The 15,279-nt window shown below is 46.7% G+C and overlaps 1 protein-coding gene across 18 annotated transcripts in view; it reads right to left on the bottom strand.

The window, feature by feature from the left end:
• Window positions 1–6,702: 6,702 nt before the first annotated feature.
• RASGEF1C (RasGEF domain family member 1C) overlaps window positions 6,703–15,279 on the bottom strand; it is a 97,854-nt gene continuing 89,277 nt past the window's right edge. For all 18 annotated transcript variants that reach the window (XM_060296713.1, XM_060296708.1, XM_030844752.2 and 15 more), the window contains 3 exons: window positions 14,447–14,570; window positions 7,902–7,974; window positions 6,703–7,408 (listed from right to left, as the gene is read on the bottom strand). In XM_060296713.1, coding sequence (XP_060152696.1) covers window positions 7,384–7,408; window positions 7,902–7,974; window positions 14,447–14,570 — 222 coding nt within the window. In that variant the 3' untranslated portion in view covers window positions 6,703–7,383. The remainder of the gene's footprint in view (window positions 7,409–7,901; window positions 7,975–14,446; window positions 14,571–15,279) is intronic.

Below are 15,279 nucleotides of genomic sequence, written 5' to 3'. Positions count from 1 at the left end.
GAATGTAATATAAGCAAATATAAATATATATTTCTTCCCATCCATTTTTACACAAATGCTAACATACTATACACGCTTTTTTATACCTGTATCATACAGTGGGTACCTTTTTATATCAGTAGGTAAAGAGCATCCTCATTACAGCTGCACAGTATTCTGTGGTAGGGCTGTGCAGTGATTGATTTAACAAGTTTCCTATTTATTGACACTTGGGCTGTTTCCAATCTTTTTCTGTCAAACAGTGCTGTGATGAATAGCTGTCTTCAGGCTTATTCATTTGGAGGTGTACAAGCATGATGGTAAGATAAATTGCAAGAGATGGAATAACTATGTCACAGCATACACATATTTGCAATTCTGGTGAAAACTGCCAAATTCACTTCCATAGGACTGTATCAATTACACTCCAAAGAGCAATGTGGGGGTGTCTGTTTCCCCATCTTTGCCCACACAATTTTGCAATTATTAGTCTGTCAATCTAAGAGGTGAAAACAGCATACCAATATGGTCCTCTTTTGAGTGAGGTTGAACATTTCTGCCATCCCTGAGCATCTCTTCATAATTTGAGTCATTTGCATTTCTTCTTCTATGAAACTGTTTTTTATCTCCTGCCCATTTTTCTATTGGATAGTCAATCTTTCCATTTTCTTTTGAATCGTCTTCGGTCATACGTTTCCCCCACCCCAAATTTCCCCGGAACTCCTCCCTTTGAGGTTGCTGTTTACCTCTCTGCTGCCCAGTGTGAAGGTCAGCTCTTGGTTCTTGTCTTATTTGAATTTTCAGTAGCACGGGACACAGCTGACCATCCCTTCCTTCTTGAATCTCTCTTTATCAGGTTTTGTCTCTTCTTTGGTTTTCCTCTTAACTTCTAGAAACCCCTTCTCAATGTCCTTTGGTGGATCTGCTTTATTTCCCCAACCTCTAAACATTCGAATGCCCCAGGGCTCAGTTATCTTCTCTCTGTGCCCTGCTCTCTAGGTGTTTTATCTGTGCCCCTGGCTGTAAAGCAGCCTGCACAGGGAAGCCCCCCAGATTTATATACCCAGGCCAGATCTGCCCTCAGAACCCGAGTCGTGTCATTCCAATTCGTACCCGACACCTTCACTGGGTTGCCTAATGAACATCTCAAACTGAGCATGCTCCAAATCAAATTCCTGATTTTCCCCTTTCATCCTACTCCTCTCCCGGTTTCCCACAGCTCAGTAAATGGCAGTGCCATTCCTTTATTTGCTAAGGCCCCCAAACCTTGGAGTCTGTCTTGACCTTTCCCTTTCTCTCACATTCGACTCCATCAGCAAATACTCTGAAGGTTTTACCTTCAAAATATATCCCAAACCGGGTCACGTTTTGCTACCTCCACTGTTACACTCTGGCCCAGGTTACCTTCTTCTCTCGCCTGCATCCTGTTAGCGCCTCCTAGCAGGTCTCCTTGCTAAGTGCCTGCGTGTGTGAGATCCAGTGATTAACTATAAAGACAGACCTAGACAGAGAGGTTGTATATATTAGTGTTAAGAGATCTTAATTTAAACCAAACTGTGCTCTACCCTGATGTATTTTATTTATGTTTTAATGCAAAAAGGCAAATAATTATTGAAGTAAATGAGATGTAACTGTCCACAAAAGCAGTAAGAGTAAGTAAATTGGCTGAAGAGATTTCTGCATTGCTATGCTGCACTAATATTATTGCTGACTTAGCTCCTCACTGTCAGCCCATCCAGTGTGCATGCAGAGGCCAGGAGAATGCACCAGTCTCCCACTTGGGCTCCAAGAAGGAGTTTAGGCATGCCTCTTCAGCAGGTGGGGGCTCTCTAGGTTCTGGGTTGGGCTGGGGAGCAAAATCTACCTGCTGTCACAGGAACAGGAATAATGTAACCATTAGTTACTTCCTTATTATGCAAATACTGTGCTAATCAAATTTTTTTCCTTAGGATAAATTACAAAAGTAGAATTATTGGGTTAAAAGGTATCAAAGAAATCTTTCTAAAACGGACCATGTTTTCTAAAACTCTTATATTAGTCTGGGTTCTCCAGAGAAACCAATAGGAGAGATAGATAGATGGTAGGTAGATAGATAGATAGATAGATAGATAGATAGATAGATAGATATAGATGATGGGTAGATGATAGATAGATGATGAGGAATTGGCTCATGTAATTATGGAGGCTGAGAGTCCCAAGATCTGCCATGTGCAATCTGGAGAGTCAGGACAGCCAATGGTGTAAATTCCAGTCCAAATGCAGAAGAACCGTGTCCCAGGTCAAAAATAGGCAGAGAGCGAGTGAATTCTCCGTTACTTCACCTTTTGTTCTTTTCAGGCCTCCAACTAATTTGGGTGAGGCCCCCTCACATTGGGGAGGACAATCTGATTTACTGAGTCCACTGATTCAAATGTTAATTTCATCCAGAAACACCCTCACAGACACACCAGAATAATGTTTGACAAAATATCTGGGTACCCTGTGGCCCAGTCAGGTTGACACATAAAATTAACAATTACATCACCTCTTAAAACACTTTAGTGTCCCTCCTGCCCCAACCCAGAGCTCCAGGGTAAACTCCAAGCTCCTTGGTCTTCCCCAGGTGAGGGGGTTGTATTTCACCATATGGTCTCTGCAAGTCTTTCCTGCCATTGCTCTCTGCCCCCGACACACTGGATTCCTGTCTCCGCCGTCTCTCTGCTGATCTTTTCCCCAGCTTGCCCACTTGGTGGAGGTCTATTGGTGGGGGTTCTAGCTTATGCCTCAGGTTTGTTCATTCCCAGTTAATTTTCCTACTCTTCTGGTCTTGCCTGGAGGCCCAGCATTGGATATCTAAGGCAGTGTCAGGCTCTCTGCTCAGCCTGAGGGCAAGGGCCTGGTTGTGCTGAGAAGCATCTTGTGTGTGTATTTTAAGATCTCTCTGGATCTGTTCCCTGCCCCAGGGATCTAGGGCTCCCATCTGAGTCCTGAGAGTGAAAAATGGAGCCATTTTCACTGAAGACGCTGTGTACTGGGATGTGAACCTTACAGCATGGATGCCGGTGGCAAAGGGTAGCATGATGGGGAGCGTGGGGTGAGGCCTGCTGTCTTCTGCTGCTGGGGAAGAGGCACAGCTGTGCCCAGCAGAGCCCACAGAGGGGTGTGTGCAATAGGGGAGCGGGGAGGTTGTCTTGAGCATAAATGAGACAGTAGATGCACCAGGGGGCACAAGGGGCTCAGCAACCCTCCAAAGAGGAAGGGGCAAGAGTGGAGGAAAGATGTGTGTCATTGTGTCTGTGCTGGTAGGAAGACCCAGAGGCCATTTGGAGCTCCCCTTGGCTCCTCAGCACCCTGAGCAGCAGAGCCTTGCTGGACAATGGACCCTGGTAGGCCCAGGCTCTGTCCCTGCAAGCTGGGTGTCCTTGGGCAATGGCTTTGCCTGTCTGAGCCTCCGTTTTGTCACTTGGCAAGGGGGATGGTGATAGCACCTATCTCGTGGGATGTGTCAGGCTGTATATAAAGTGCCAGATCTGGGGCTTAGCACCCATGATGGAAGCATTTCAGTTTTGGGGTGAAATGGAGCTTCCAGCTGAGGCACACCCTGACTGTGGCTCCTGACTGAGTTATCTGGCTCCCTGCTCCCTTGACTCATGGATGGGGTGGTCAAGAGTTAGAGACTGTGGAGGGCACTGCTTGGGCATGCTGTGGGTGGGGTGCCCCCTCCTTGGGAACCTCATATGAGCCCTGCAGCGTGGGGGATGAAGTGCCCTGAGGTCTGATACCTGCCTGCGGTATCTGAAGGACGAGGGGCCACACTGGTGGCTGTCTGTCTCTGAGTTGTTAGGGTCTGTGGTGTTCTGGGACAACTTTGGATACACGTTTGAGAATCATCCTGGGGTTGTCTGGGGTCCTGCCCTGGAGGGCTGTCAGGTGGATAGACAGGCCTCCACAGAAGCCTGGCTGAGTTCCCGGGATAAGTCACTGGTCACTGGCCACAGTGGAGACACCCGCCCCAAGAAACTAGGGTGGGTAGGGAAGCAATGTAGGGGGCAGGGGCTTCAGAGGACCCACAGATTGCGCATATGAGATGAATTGATTCTGAACCCCAGCCAGCCCCAGGGGTCTCTGAGGCAAACCCCAGACAGGGACATCTTCCTGTCCTAACCCCCCTGTTCCTTCCCTGGAGGGCTCAGAGAAAAAGTGCTAGACAAAAAAAGAGAGACCATAGCCATGGCCCTTCCCTGGCCTCCTGTGCACAGTGGGGCTGGTGGTCGTCCCGGAGCCCTGAGGCCCAAGTGCCTGCTGTGCGGCTCAGCTGGGCGGCCTCAAACCTGCTGTGTGGCAGGGATCTGTGTCACCTGGCACCAAACTGGGCCTCACGGGCCTCACTCTTGGGCACCACCTGTGTGGCTGACACCTGCCCCCCAGGAATAGGCTCCAACTGCTGCATCCCCTGTGGGCCATCTGACCTGGCCATAGGGACTGAGGCCAGGACGGCAGGAGGACAAAAGGGCCTCTACAGGGAAGGGCCTGGAGTCGTGGATGTGACTAAGGAACCATCCAAATGGCTGTGAGCAGGGCACCATCCCTCTCTGGGCTCCGAGGCTGCACCTGGAGAAAGGGCACCAAGATCCCCACCTGCGGAGTTACTGAGAGAAGACCCTCCTCCTGGCCTGGGCACCTGGGGCTTGGTACCAAGTGGGTGCTCAGCGAGGCGGGGAGCAGGGCCCCTGGGATGAACCTAAGACACAAACACACTCAGCTTGAGTCCCCTTGGCCCTGTGATCTCTGTGGGGCTGGCCATGGGCTGCCTCCTTCCCTCCTTCCCTGGACCCTCTCCCAGCTGGGGATGAGCCCAGGCCTCACACCACCATCCTCACCTGACACCTATTCTGCACTGGGTCTCTGAGGGGCTTGCAGACTAGAGGGAGCAGATGTGGGTGAGGGGGCTGCATGTCAGGAACCTCTGCCCAGGAGGGGGGACTTACAGCTGAGGTTGCAGCTCCGACTAGATCAACATGCTCAGGAACAGCATGCCAGGCAGCGGGAAGAGCAATTGCAAGGCCACAGAACTAGGAAATAGGAAATAGCCTCAAGCCTGGGGGTGGGCCGCTATCAGCAGTGACATGCTTGACTTGCCTCCCACCTAACCTCCAGAGTTTCAGCTGCGGGCCCTGTACTGCTTCTCCAACATCCTTTCTTCATGCTCCCCACAGCCTGGAGGAGGCTGCCGCAATCTCCCAGTATGAGATGGAGAGGACTGCGAGGGGTATGGCTGAGCTGAGGAATTTGGAATCTGGCCTTGGAGAGAGAGCTGGGATCCTGGGCCTGGGTGAGGGATTGCATGAGGCAGGGGGGACAGTGGCCAGCTGCCCCCAGCCCCTTGACCTCACCTGCTGCTTCCTGAAGCTCAGCATTCTGGGGTTTCCTCATAGGTCCCTGAACTGAGTTGCTCAGGAGCAGGGAGCTGGAGCCAGGTGACCGGCAAGGTCAGGGCCCATGGGTAGACTGGGAGCCCCCTCCAGAGTGTCCTGACTCCCTGTGGCTGGGGAAGGATATAACCTCCTCCTTCCCGGGCAGGCATCCCAGAGCTCCATGGGCATCAGCCCTGGACCGGCCATCACATGTCTCCAAGGCCACTAACCCCTTCTGTGCCACTTGCCCCTGCTCCTGACAGGCAGTGCTCAGTGTGACCAGGATGCAGGGACAGTCCCTGCTGATGTTTGTAGGGGTTTTGTCTAATGTTGCCCCAGACACCAAGGGAGTGTGTTGGGTAGGGACGAGGGGATCAGGAGGTGCTTCTAGTCAGCTCCTGGAACCCCCCAGGACTCCTTGGGTTTGGCACCAGGGCCCTACCCACATCCCTGTGGGAGCTAGATATGGTGTGAGGCAGGGTGGGAGCCTGGGTTTGGCTGAAGCCCAGTTCCTGCTCTGCTACCCACTCTACTACTCACCCTCTCTAGGGTCTCAGATGGAAAGGGGTGGGCTGCTCTGGTGCAGAGCAGATCCCATTCAACCCTAACGTGCAGCATTCCCATGCCTCTGTCAGGCTGCAGGGCCCTTCTGGGGCCTTGCTGAGGTCCTGGGTTCATCAGGCAGAATTCCTCGAGTTGGGGGAGGCCCATGGGGTGCTGGTTGCTCTGGCTTTGCCTGTCCCTCAGGTGGGACCCAAGGCCACACTGCCAGGACAGAGGTGTCAGGTCCTAGCTGAAGGGGGCCTAGACTCTGAGAGTCCTGACATGGTCAGGAGCTGGCCAGGATGCATCAGTGCACCTTCAACACATCACTCTGCCCTCGGGCCCTGACCAGGAATGGGGGTGTACATCACGCTCCCTGACTTCTTGGCTGGGTGACGTGGTCACTTGCCAGGTGGGGACTCAGCAGCTCCACAGCCCCTCCACTTCCTGGTCCAGAAACTTGGCTCAGTGTGTGAAGGGCTGGGTGAGAGCCCCAGGGGAGGAGCTTCATGGTGGGCTGAGGGTCCTCCCTGGATTCATCACTCCTTGCCCAAACAAGAGAGGTGTCTGGCCTCACACAAGGCTGTCAGTATCCATTCACCGGAGCTTACCTAGCATCTACTGCACACCAGCTCATTTTAGCAGGACATGGGGTTTATGGAGTGGAAATAGCCACCAAGTGCCCCTCCTGAGCTGTGGTCACAGCATTCCTGGGCCTGAGCTGGGAAACTGCCCTGCATCCTGGCAGAAGCCCACGGGTGAGAGACATGAAGTGGATGTGGATACGCAGGGTATACCAATGTGTTTATACCAACTCTAAAATTTACAATGTACTGTACACACTGTCAAGTCTGTGACTCAAATTTGTCCTGCTGACCAGCATTATAGTGGTCACCAGAAAGCTATCCCGATACCAGCAGGATGCAGAAAGGGGGTGCACGGGGCTGCAGAAACCAGCCCATCTCAAGGGGCAGGGTCAGGTCCATCAGTAGAATGGCAGAGGCCACTGGTGGGCTCTGGCCCTTCTCACGTCATGGTGATGTTTGCTGGAGATACAGAGGCTCCCAGGCCATCTGGAGATGGACCGGGTGTCTGTCTCCATGGCACGAGTCACCCACTGAGAGCAACACTGCAGTCACCCAACACCTTGGGTCATCGCCGAGGACAGACAGACTGACCAACAATGTGAGCATCACTGTCCTGAAGGTAGGGCCCCTGAGGCACGGGCCACCCCTGTGTTTGGAGGCTCTGGGCCCTTCCAGGGCTGAGGCTCCACAAAAGGTGGAGAAAGGTCTCCTGTGCTGTGTGGTCACTGTGATGGGCACCAGGCCACAGGGTCACGGTTTGCAAAGCAGCGAGGCACCAATGCCTCCTCCTTCCACTGGGCTGGCTGGGGCAGGGCGGCAGAAGGCTTCTGCTGGCTTCCTCTCCTCCTCCCCCCTCTCCTCCTCCTCCAGCTCAGTGCTTTTCACGTCTTCCCCAGAATAGAAGACCTGCAGATTTAAACACGCCGAGCGAGGGTGGTGAGAGCCTGCTGGCCCGGCCCGTGGTTATACTCCCGTCCAGCCCTCCACCCCACAGGGGCACGTGCAATCCTCTTGGCTCAGTCCTTGGAGCCCGCCACTGCGCATCATTTCCAACCTCCGCTCGGCTGTGTTAACAGGCCGAACAAGCAGGAGGTGGTGTGTGTCTCTCTGTCATAAGAGTATGGACTGGGGTTCCAGGCCCTGGGGCACACATCTCAACTGCCCACGGGGCAGCCTCCAGTCGTGGGGGATCGTGGTTCCAGCCTCTTCTCCCTACCCCAGCGCTTAAGTTCCTCCTCCACCTCTAAGACCCTGGTCTGACCTGCCCCCTCCCCACGGAGGGGCTCCCAGGAGGCTGACAACCGAGTGTAGATGAAGTCCCTCCACTCTGTCTTGGCCCCAAGCGCCCCACCTGCTCCCTCCACCTGCCTCCCACACTTGTCTTGGCACAGAGACTCACCTTAGAGATTTCCACCTCTCTTTTTCTGTTTGGTTCTCTGGACTCTCGCTTTCATAAGAAGCCAAATAAAGACCTAGTCAGAAAATGAAGTGATATTATGCATTTATGAGCCATGACAATAACCTCTTCTACACCCAGAGTCTCACCTGCTTTTTGTTTTTAAATTAAATTGTTGTTGGGAGGTAACTGTAGATTCACAAGCAATTGTAAGAAATAATACAGGGAGATCCGTGTATCTTTTACCCAGTTTCCCCCAATGGTAACCACTTGCTAGACTATAGGACAGGATCATCACCAGGATTTTGGCGCCGACACAGTCAAGATATAGAACATTCCATCACCACAAGGATCCCTCATGCTACCCTTTTATAGCCACACACACTTCCCTCCCATCCCCACACCTCTCTTAACCCCTGGCCACTACTAATCTGTTCCCTGTGTCTATATTTTGTCATTTCAAGAATGTGATATAAATGGAATCACACAGTATGTAACCTTTTGGGATTGACTCTTTTCACACTGTAATTCTCTAGAGATTCATCCATGCTGTAGTGTGTATCAGTGTGGTTCATTCCATTTTGTTGCTGAATAGTATTCCATACCATACTTTGTTTAACCATTCACCCACTGAAGGACATCTGTATGGTTTCCAGTGTTTGGCTGTGACAAATTAAGCTTCTGTAAACATTGGTGTATGAGTTTTTGTGCAAACTTGTAAATTCATTTCTCTGGAATAAATATATGCCCAAGAGTGTAATTGCTGAGTCACATAGTAGTTGCATATTTAGTTTTATAAGAAACTCTTTGTCTGGTTCTACATCCTGAAGATTTTCTCTTGCTTTTTTTTTCTAAAAGTTTTATAGTTTTACATTCAAGCCTGTGATCCATTTTGATTTAATTTTTGCATAAAGTGTGAGACTTAGGTTGAAGTTCATTTTTTGCCCTATGGATGTCCAAATGCACCTGCACCATTTGTTGCAAAGACTATCTTTCCTCCACTGAATTGCTTTTGCACCTTTGTCAAGAATCACTGTGGGTCTCTTTATGGGTCCTCTATTCTGTTACATTGATCTATGTGTCTGTCCTGCAAACACCACACTGTCTTGAATACTGTAGCTATTCAAGCTATATTGGCCTTAATATTGGGTAGAGTGATTCCTCCTGTTTCATTCTTCTTTTTCAAAATTGTTTCAGCTATTTTTGTCCCTTTGCATTTTCATATAAACTTTAGAATAATCTTGTCTGTATCTATAAAAAATCTTCCTGGAATTTTGATAAGAATTGCATTAAATCTGTCCTGAAATTTGGAAAGGAGAACTGATATCTTTGCTATGTTGGAGTCTTCCAATTTATGAATTCGTGTCTCTCCATTTATTTAGATCTTCTTTGATTTCTTTCATCAGCATTGTGTAGTTTTTAGCATACAAATTCTATACATGTTGTGTTAGATTTATACCTAAGCATTTCTTTTTTGATTGATTGTAAATGGTATTGTATATTTAATTTCAGTGAACTCATATTCATTGTGAGTACATGGAAATAAAATGATTTTTGCTTGTTTATTTTGTATTCTGTGATGCCTGCTGAACTCATTTTGTTCTAGGAGTTTTTATGGATCCCTTGGGATTTTTTACATCTTCTGCAAATAGGGGCAGTGTTAATTCCTTTCTGATATGTATGTCTTTTATTCCTTTTCTTGCCTTATTGCACTGACTAGGTCTTCCACCAATGTTGAATAGGAGTTGTGAGAGTAGACATCCTTGAGTTGTTACCAATCTTAGTGGGAAAGCATTCCATCTTTCACCATTAAATATGATGTTAGCTGAAGGGTTTTTGTAGATGCAATTTATCAAGTTGGTAAATTCCCTTCTATTCTTATTTTTCTGAGAGTTTTTACCATGCACGGGTGTTGAAATTTGTCAAATGCTTTTTCTCCACTGATTGACAAAATCTAGGTTTTTTTTTGTTCTTTGGCCTGTTAATATGGTGGATTATACTGGCTGATTTTCAAATATTGAATAGCCTTGCATTTCTGGAATAAGGCCACTCGGTCATGATATATGATTATCTTTATATTTTGCTGAATTATACTTGCTAATATTTTCTTAGGGATTTTTTGCATCTATATTCATGAGGGATTAATCTGGGTAGAGTGTATTATCTGTACTGTCTTTGTCCAGTTTTCATATCATGATAAGACTAGCTTCATAAAATAAACTGGGACGTTCCCTCCTCTTCTTTTTTCTGAAGGAGATTGTGCAGAGTTGGTGTTACTTCATTAAATATTTGGTAGAATTCTCTAGTGTAACTATCTGGGCTCAGACATTTCATTTTGGCATGTTTTTAAATGAAAATTTCAATTTCCCTATTAGCTATAGGGTTATTCAAATTATCTATTTTATGTTGAGTTGTGGCAGTTTGTGTTTTTTGAAGAATTGGTCCATTTCATCTAAATTGTTAAATTTACATGCATAGAGTTGTTCATAGTATTTTCTTACAAGTCTTTTGATGTTGGCAGAGTCTGTAGTGATACCCTATTTCATTCCCGATACTAGTAGTTTCTGTCTTCTCTCTCTTTTTCTTTGTCAAGAAGTTCTTTGCTAGAGGCTGGAAATTTTATTGTGCTTTTCAAAGAACCAGCTCTTCAATTAACTTTTAAAAATTGTTCTGTTTTCTGTTTCATTGATTTCTGTTCTCTTGTGCTCTTATTTCCTTCCTTCTGCTGACTTTTGGTTTATTTTGCTCCTCTTTTTCTAGGTTCTGGGGGTGGGAACTTAGATGATTGATTTGAGGTGTTTCCTTTTTTTTCTAATGTATGCGTTACATGCTGTAAAATTCCCTCTCATCCCTGCTTTAGCTGCACCCTGCAAATTTTGATAGCATTTTCATTTAGTTCAATTTTAAAAAAAATTTCCTTGAGACTTCTTAACTCATGGATTATTTAGAATTGCGTTGTTTAGATTATAAGTGTTTGGACATTTTCCAGTTATCTTATGTTATTGATTTCTAGCTTGATTCCACTGTGATCACATGCTGTGAACACATGCTGTATGATTTCAATTACTTTAATTTTGTTGCACTTAGGATATGGTCTATCTTGGTATATGTTCGTGGGCAAATGAAAAAAATGTGTATTCTGCTGTAGTTGTATGGAATGTTCTATAAATGTCTATTAGATCCTATTGTTTGATGGTATTGGTGAGTTCTGCTATGTCTTTGCTGATTTTCTGTCTAGTTGTTATATTAATTGTTAAGAGAGGGTGTTGAAATCTCCAAACTATAATTGTGGATCTATTTATTTCTCCTTTCAGTTCTATTGGGTTTTGCTTCATAAATATTGCAACTCTGTTGTTTGGTAGATACACATTTAGGATTGCTATATCTTCTTGGGAGACTGACAATTTTGTCATTACATAATGTCCCTCTCTGCCTCTGGAAATTTTCTTTCCTCTGAAGTATACTTTATCTGATATTATTATTGCCATTTCTGCTTTCTTTTGATTAATGTGTCCCCATCCTTTTACTTTTTAACCTGTCTACATCATTATATTTGAAATGAGTTTCATGTAGGCAGCATATAGTTGGGTCATATTTTTAATTTATTCTGCCAGCCTCTGTCTTTACTTGTTGTATTTGGACCACTTACATTCAATATAAGTATTGATATGTTAGAGCTTAAGTCTGCCTATTTATTTATTATTTTCTATTTGTTCTGTGTTTTGTTTTTCTTCTCTTTCTGTGGGTTACCTGAACAGTTTTTAGAATTCCATTTTGACTTATCTACAGTAAATTCCTAAAGGATATTTTCACTGGATATAGAATTATGGGTTGGCAGTTGTTTTCTTTCAGCACTTGAAAAATGTGCCACTGCCTCTGGCTATGGTTTCTGATGGGGAACCTGATGTCATTTGAATTGTTTTTCTCCTATAGGTAAAGTATCATTTCTCTCTCAGTGCTTTCAAGATTTGTTTCTTTTTCTTTAGTTGCCAGAAGTTTGACTATGATGAGTCTTGGTATGGGTTTCTTTGGGTTTATCCTGTTTGGGATTCACTCAGTTCCTTGAATCTGTAGGTTTATGTCTTTTCCACATTTGGGAAATTTCCAGGCATTACTTCTTCAAGTACTCTTCAACCATACCCAATTTGTCCTCTCCTTCCCAGACTCTGATGACATGAGTGTTAGATCTTTTGTTATAGTCCCACTGGTCCCTGGGGCTCTGGTACAGTCTATATTTTTCTCTGTTGTTCAGATTGTAAAATTTCTATTGTTTTATCTTCCAGCTCACTGATTCTTTCCTCTGTCCTCTCCATTATGCTGTTGAACCCATCCGTTCAGTTTTTTATTTTAGTTATTGCACTTTTCAGTTCTAAAATTTCCATTTGGTTCTTCCTTATATCTCCTGTTTCTCTGCTGAGATTTTCTATATTTTCACTTGTTTCAGGGAGCCTGAGACTGACTGGATTGCCAGCATGCCCTGTCAGGGGAGGTCTGATGGAGCTGAGGGCAGGGCCAGGCTTTTGTCAGAGGGTTTTACCATCCCAGTTGGGGCCCAATACATCTTAAGTCCCTTCTCTTGAATTTCTCAGCTCTTTTGGGGAGGTAGAGGGAAGGATAGGAAGAAGAGAAGATCAAAAGGGAAGGTGCTTCTCTCTAAGGGTATTCCAGAAGGGCTGGGATTTTATTTGCAAGTTCATAGCTGTCTGTCTGACTGGCACACAGCAGACTCTCTAGAAGTATTGTTGACTGAAGGAGTGAATGAAATGCCCCCACCCCACCTCTGCCCTTCCTGCCTCTAGACTCTCCCGACCTCTCTCCTAATGTGCCTTTGACACATTTTATTGCCCAAGTTCCACTGGGTAATGACAACAGTCATCATAATAACTAGTGTAGTAGGTTGAATAATGGGTCCCAGAGATATTTAGGTCCTAATCCCCTGAATATGCCCTTTTGGGACTTCGCAGATGTGATTTAATTAAGGATCTGGAGATGAGGAGATTATCTGGGTGGGCCCTAAATGCAATCACAGGTGTCCTTATAAGAGAGAAAGGGGGAGATGACTACAGAAGGCAATATGATGATGGAAGCAGAGGCTGGAGTAATGTACTTTGAAGATGGAAGAAGGGGCTACAAGCCAAGGAATTCAGGCAGCCATTAGAAGTCATAAAAGGCGAAGAAATGGATTCTCCCACCAGAGCCTCCAGAAATAACCAGCTCTGCCAACACCTCTATTTTAGCCCAGTGTAACTGATTTCAGACTTGCTAACTTCTGTAATCATAAGAGGCTAAATTTATGTTGTTCTGAGGCACTAAATTTGTGGTGATTTGCCACAGCACCAGTAGAAACTAATACAACTAGTATTGATTGAGTGCAGTCCTGTGGGCTTTGCTTGTGTCACGTCAATTAATTCTCACCATGGCCCTGGGAAGTAGTTTCTCTCATTACCTCATTACCTACCCTTTAGAGATGCAGTAGGTGAGGCTTAGAGAGGGTGAGAAAGCTGCCCAGGGTAACACAGCTTCTGGGGTGGGAGCAGCCAGGCTGGTTTATCCATCAGGCTGCTGAGCTTCTCATGTATGTGGAGTAGGGGAGACTCCAGATATGGATGAGACCCCCCCAAAATTACTGGCTCCAAAATATAAAAAATAAAATGGCAAAATTGAAAGTATTAACGATTCAGAAGCAAGTCATTAAAAAGTCCTTCCTCCTAATTTTTTATTTTTGGCAGAAAATGTTTTCCTGGGCATGGGTGTGGGTCCCTGTGTAAAATGCCTGCCATGACAAGGAGCCAGGCCTCCTGTGTGCTGAGCAGGGTTCTCCCAGGGTGGTACCAGGGCATCCTGCATCCAGAGAGCAGCTAACCATGGGGCCACTCTGCTCCCCACAGGGTCCATCAACTCAGCCAGATGACTGTTTGCTTCTCCAGCACTTTCTCTTCTGGAGGAGGGAGCTCCAGGAGTATGCTCATTTAGCAAATTCATAAGCAAATCTGTTGTGTCTGACAAATGATCGGATGGAAATACTGACTATTTAAGGGGACAGACATCAACAGTGCTCTGGAGAAAGGATGCCTCGTTTCATGCTGGTGTGTATTACACATGAACACACACACATACACAGGTACACACTCACACACGCAAACATGCGCATGCACACACCAGGTGTGGAAAGACCCATGGTCAGCCTAGTACTTTGCCACCCCCACATGAGCCCTGGAAGGGCTATTTTTATCATCATGCCCACTTTCCTGATGAGGAAATTAGGGTCAGACATCGTTCAGATTTACAATGTCCAATGGCATCCAAACTGTGCCTGGGGGAAGCCTGGCCTTGGGGGCCCAACCTGCAGCTCCTCAGGCCCTGTCCTGTGCTCTGGGGGTAGCAACTATTCAGTTGGGGGATGCAGACTTCCCTGCTTCCTTGCAGACCTAGCACACATGGGCATGGTACATCCCTGCTCAGAGCAGGGGCCCTGAATGGTGATGTGACCAAGAGACCACCCACGAGTTCTGTGGCTGGGTGTCAGGGAGGCCATGGGGCCACCTTACCATCCTCGCTGAAGATGGGAGCAGTGTGCAGGTAGTGGGTGATGCTGGGGTCTTGCTCGAAGGGACACTCCACTTGTTTCCATGTGATGAACTCTCCTACTTGCTTGGCCAGCTCCAGAAATTTCTGCCAGGGACACAGAGACACAAAACGATGCACCCTGAGTGCCTGGAAGTCACCTGTGACAGTGGGGCCGGCCCTGGCCCAGTGTCTCTCATCATCCCCAGTGAGGCCTGCCTCTAGGGTGGGCAAGGTGGGACACGGGGCAGAAAAATGATGGAATCACCCATCAGGAAATCTGGACGTTTGTCACATTTCTTCATTCTCTCTGAAGAATTTGCTATGCCCAGCACCTAGGGTTCACCTGTCCCCCTTGTCATGGCGAGAGAGCAGCCTTGGGCTATGCCATCAGCAGGCAGTGCATTTAGCTAGAGGTGACTATTACTTTAGTTTCATTCTGTTTATTTTTGTGGTTATCTCAACTAATGGCAAGAGATATATCCTTACTTACAGCAACTTTGTTTACATAGAGAATGAGGCGAATACATTTAAATAAATGTATTTAAGTAAAATTTAATTCATTTAAGTAGAATTTTAATTGAGTAAAATTTAAGTACATTTATTTAAGATTTTAAAAACTGCTAACTTAAAGCAGGATTTTAAATACAAAGCTGTGACTGGGTGAGAACCCCACTCTGTGGCATTCTTTGATCAGCCTTGGTGTCTGCCCCCAGTCCCCACTGCCCATGCCCCAGGATCTGGGGCCATATGAGTACCTGTCTTCTTGCCCCTCACTGCTCCCCCACCCATCATTCCGCCCAGGCCTTGATTCTGA

Source organism: Globicephala melas, chromosome 3 (genome assembly GCF_963455315.2).
Source record: "Globicephala melas chromosome 3, mGloMel1.2, whole genome shotgun sequence".
Classification (NCBI taxonomy): domain Eukaryota; kingdom Metazoa; phylum Chordata; class Mammalia; order Artiodactyla; family Delphinidae; genus Globicephala; species Globicephala melas.
Note: the sequence above shows the minus strand (reverse complement) of the source record. Positions and strands in the feature narration are given on the sequence as shown.